This window comes from Sardina pilchardus, chromosome 17, assembly GCF_963854185.1.
Source record: "Sardina pilchardus chromosome 17, fSarPil1.1, whole genome shotgun sequence".
In the NCBI taxonomy this organism is placed as follows: Eukaryota; Metazoa; Chordata; class Actinopteri; order Clupeiformes; family Clupeidae; genus Sardina; species Sardina pilchardus.
In genome coordinates this window covers 9412232-9417231 of record NC_085010.1, presented here as the reverse complement: position 1 = coordinate 9417231, position 5000 = coordinate 9412232, and the positions used below count along the sequence as shown (strand labels likewise).

The 5000-nt window shown below is 46.9% G+C and overlaps 1 protein-coding gene across 8 annotated transcripts in view; it reads right to left on the bottom strand.

Annotated features, from left to right (window-relative positions):
• The window catches only part of celf2 (cugbp, Elav-like family member 2), a 217480-nt gene that overhangs the window by 47882 nt on the left and 164598 nt on the right, over positions 1-5000 (bottom strand). For all 8 annotated transcript variants that reach the window (XM_062518752.1, XM_062518747.1, XM_062518749.1 and 5 more), the window contains one exon: positions 4361-4495. In XM_062518752.1, coding sequence (XP_062374736.1) covers positions 4361-4495 — 135 coding nt within the window. The remainder of the gene's footprint in view (positions 1-4360; positions 4496-5000) is intronic.

Below are 5000 nucleotides of genomic sequence, written 5' to 3'. Positions count from 1 at the left end.
CACACACACACACACACACACACACACACACACACACACACCACACACACCGATTAAGTGAGATTAGCCAGTCCCACATTGATGCTCAACTCAACAGGAGGCAGATGGAATTAACTAAACAAGAGGAGCAAGACAGAGCAATAATGTGTGTGTGTGTGTGTGTGTGTGTGTGTGTGTGTGTGTGTGTGTGTGTGTGTGTGTGTGTGTGTGTGTGTGATTGAGGGGGCGATGGAGGGAGGGGAAGTGGGAAGATGAAGAGAGGATGATGAAAAAGAGGGCATCCTCCTCCGTTTGATGAGTTCTGTCCTAGAACTCTCTCTCTCTCTTTCTCCCTCCCTCTCTCTCTCTCTCTCTCTCTCTCTCTCTCTCGCTCTCTCGCTCTCTCCTGGAACTGGGTTGAGGACACTAGTCCAAGCCAAACATGTGCAAGTGGATGAATGTGTGTGTGTGTGTGTGTGTGTGTATGTATGTACAGTATGTGTGTGTGTGTGTGTGTGTGTTTATGTTTAAGTGTATGTTCATGAGTGTGTGACGTGGATCAATTCTTTTGACCTAGTAGGTCTGTTCTGTTTTTAAAAACCCGCTTTAAGGAATCAGCAATAATCCTACCCTCTTTGTCTGTGTGTGTGTTTCTGTATGGTGTCTGTGTGTGTGTGTGTGTGTGTGTGTGTGTGTGTGTGTGTGTGTGTGTGTGTGTGTGTGTGTGTGTGTGTGTACTCTTTATCCTTTGGTCCGTTATTTCCTCCAAACTGTGCACTCTTCAATTACAAGGATTTTACACTCCATTGTCAAAAAGGAGGTTAAGTCTTACTTTCTGTCTGTCTGTGTGTGTGTGTGTGTGTGTGTGTGTGTGTGTGTGTGTGTGTGTGTGAGAGAGAGGTATGAGAAGGAGTGGATAAGTGAACGATTCAAACTCTGCACGTCTGTGAATTTGTGTGCAATCATGTGAGTGCATGTGTGTAGGGCTGAAACTAACCATTATTTTCACAGTCGATTAATCTGTCGATTTTATGCATCTATGTGTGCATGCGTGTATGCGCATCTGAGTGTACAGTATGTACGTTGTGGGCGGTGCTAGCATAGTGGTTAAGGAGCTGGGCTAGCAGGAAATGTTTGATGTTTAAAACCATCACTAGTGTAGTGGTTAAGGAGCTGGGCTACTGTAGCATGCAGTGGTAGTGTAGAGGCTAAGGAGCTTGGCTAGCATGCAGTAGCCCGAAAAGTTGTGGGTCCAATTCCCAGCTTCCACCATTGTGCCCTTGAAAAGGCATTTAGCCCCGAGTTCCTCCAGGACAATATAACAATGTCATTGGGATATATAATTGAGATATGTAAGTTGCTTTAGAAAAAACTGTCTAAATCAATAAATGTAAGTGTATGTTTTCATGTGTGTGTGGAAGAGAGAAAGTGTGTGTGTGTGTCTCTGCAGTTGCCTGATTACAGAGGCCTTCCTGTGCCAAGGTGACCTGTGGCTGACTTCAGAGTGAGGCTCTATCAAAGTATTTATTTTAGAGGACACTTCTCTCTCTTTCCCTCTCCTCTCTCTCTCTCTCTCTCTCTCTCTCTCTCTCTCTCTCTCTCTCCCCCTCCCTCCTCTGCTTCAGAGTTTTAGAGAGACACCCTGGAGTTCTCCACAGAGGAGAGGAATGAAAGAAGGAGAGAGCAAGAGAGAAAGGGTGTGAGAGTGTGAGAGTGTGAGAGTGTGTTTGAGTAACTTTCGGCGGCCCAAATGTGTCCGTCTCCTCGTCCCCTCGGTACCGCTGCATAAATGCTGCACCGTCACTTTCCCTGACGAGGAACCGGTAAAAATAAATCACTGACAAAGAGTGTTTTAAAAAAACACATACACACACACATAATGCAAACTAAAGATAAAAAAAGTGTGTGATCAGGGATTCTCTCTCTCTCTCTCCTTCTCTCTCTCTCTTTTTCTCTCTCCCTCTCAGCTATAAATACCTCCCAGGGTTCTGCGGGGTGCTGGGTTCTAAGCAGCGCGCTGCGCCGTTCTGCGCTGTTCTGCGGAGGAGACGCGGAGTCCTTTTCCTAAAACTAGGGTATGTCCCAGGGCTCGGCAGTGCTGCACACATGTGGTCTGATCTATATTTTATTAATAGAGCCGGAGACTGAATGATACGCTGCTCCAGTAAGCACTTCTAGGTAGGTGGAGCGCGGAGGAGGAGGAGGAAGAGGAGGAGGAGGAAGTCCAGGAGGATGAAGAGTAGGAGGGGGAAGACGATGATGAGGAGGAGGAGGAGGAGGAGGAGAGGAAGAAGATGAAGAAGAGTAGGAGGGGGAAGACGATGAGGACGAGGAGGAGGTGGAGGAGGAGGAGGAGGAGGAGAGGAAGTCAAGGAGGAAGAGGAGGAAGAAGTAGAGGAAGAATATGATGAGTATAAAGAAAAGAAGGAAGAGGAGGAAGAGGAAGATGAGGAGGAAGATCAGAAAGAATAGAGTGCTCCTCCTATCCACACACACACTACTGACGACTGCTCCTACGAGGGATGCTCAAGTGTGTGTATGTGTGTGTGTGTGTGTGTGTGTGTGTGTGTGTGTGTGTGTGTGTGTACACACTTAAAAATATGATCATTTGTGCATAAAATATTAAAATATGACTGTGCGGATGGGGACTGCTCTAGTTTTTGTTAAAAATAAAATAATCTCAGTTGTAAATACAATGTCTCCATTCCCCTTCTCTTTCTCTCTCTCTCTCTCTCTCTCTCTCTCTCTCTCACACACACACACACACACACAAACACACACTCTCATCTTTGTGTCGCTAAAAGTTTCATGAGCTGGAAAACGTGAGGGAGAGAATCAGGATAGGCCACTAAAGACGGAAGGAGGGGTAACAGCAGTGTGTGTGAGTGTGTGTGTGTGTGTGTGTGTGTGTGTGTGTGTGTGTGTGTGTGTGTGTGTGTGTGTTTGAGGGAGATAGAGAGACTAGAGATATGGCCAGAGGGAATTCTGATGAGGGGCATTGTGGGATAGCTCCTCATGTAAACAGGACTGTGGGATTGTGGGACAGCGGAGGACTGTGTTGGGAGGGACTCATGCTCAGAGATAGAGAGAGTCTGGTGGCGGCAAACACACACACATATCACAAAAAACACACATCAAAAACAACAACAGAACAGGGAACAGAACAAACGAGAACACTCCTCCCCTCTCACTCAGGGTCAAGTGAGTTTGTGTGTGTGTGTGTGTGTGTGTGTGTGTGTGTGTGTGTGTGTGTGTGTGTGTGTGTGTGTGTGTGTGTGCATGCTTGTGTGTTCATCCCAGCATGAATAGTGCTTGCCCCAATTACTGTTCAATCATCTTTGCCCATTATCCTGAATACAGGACTCAAAATGAATGAGTCAGTGTGTGTGTATGTGTTTGTGTCACATACACGTGTTTTACGTGTGTGTGTGTGTGTGTGTGTGTGTGTGTGTGTGTGTGTGTGTGTGTGTGTGTGTGTGTGTGCGTGTGTTTCCAGAGGTGTCCTGGTTGCAGGAAGAGGGGACAGACAGAGAAAAAACATAGAAATAAAAAAGAGGAAGAGAGAGAGAAAGAGAGATACAGAGAGAAACAGGACAGATATACTGTAGAGGGAGGAAGAGAGAGGGAGAAGGAAATGGAGAGATCAAACGAGGGGAGAGATAGAAGAGAGGAAAAGAGAAGGAGAGATAGAGAAGAGAGGGAGGGTGTTCACAGATTGATGCTTTCCCATAAAGAGTGAGAGACAGGATTTGAGGAGAAAGAAATGAAGTGAGAGACAGAGAGAAGGGAAGAGATAAGAAGAAGGAAAGGAAAGAGGGATAGGAAAGAGAGAAAGAGACAGAGACAGAGAGAGACAGAGAGTGAGAGAGAGAGAAACAACACAGACTCTGTGATGTGATTAGTGCCTAATATTCCACTCGAGTGTGTTTGCCTTTTGTGTGTGTGTGTTTGTGTGTGTGTGTGTGTGTGTGTGTGTGTGTGTGTGTGTGTGTGTGTGTGTGTGTGTGTGTGTGTGTGTGTGTGCGCGTGTGTGTGTTGTGCACATGTAGTTGTTTGTAATTTCACATTATCTGTGTGAACAATATCTGTGTGCCTTTCAACTTGAGTGCCTTTATACTCTGTGTGTGTGTGATTACTGTATGTGTGTGCATGTGTGTGTGTGTGTGTGTGTGTGTGTGTGTGTGTGTGCATGTTGTGTATGTGTGTGTGTACTTGGCACAAAAACGATCACTCTACTTGTTGGAAAATGCCTTTGGGTATTTGAGTGTTTGTTTGAGTCAGAGTGGGGGGTTGGGGGTGGGGGGTGGGATATGGGGTGGTTGGGGGGGCGGTGGGGAGCTGCTCGGGGTTAGAGGTCATCTCCATGGCGACGCCCTCTCACCTCTGCTGAGCCCGTCGGGTCCGCGCAGGATCCGGCACTCCTCGATCTGTCCGAAGGCGGAGAACATGACCCTCACGTCGTTCTCGTTGCACTTTTTCGACACCATGCCGATGAACAACTTCCTGTCCTCCACAGCTGCAGAGGGAGAGAGAGAGAGAGAGAGAGAGAGAGAGAGAGAGAGAGAGAGAGAGAGAGAGAGAGAGAGAGAGAGCCAAGGGGAAGAGAAAGAACGAGGGAGAGAAGAAGAGAAGAGAAGAAAAGAAAGAATACAAAGACAAAGAAGAAAGTGAGAGAAAGGAGGGAATGATAGGGGAGGGGGAGCAGGAGAGAAAAAAGAGAAGAATGTCGGGGAGTGGGGGGAAGAAGGGAGAGAGAGAAGAGGATGAGTGAAGGAAAGAGGAAAGAGAGAGAAAGAGGAGGATGAGTGGAGGAAAGAGGAGAGAGAGAGGAGGATACAGTAAGTGAAGGGAAGAGGAGAGAGAGAGGAGGATGAGTGGAGAGACGAAAGCAGAATAGAGACGTCAGCACAGCTAATAACGCACATTTGATCATCTGAGTACTGCAGTTAACACAGCACAGCTCCTCAGAAACAGCCTGTCTGTTCTAAACCATCCAGAAATACACACATCTGATCGGGATC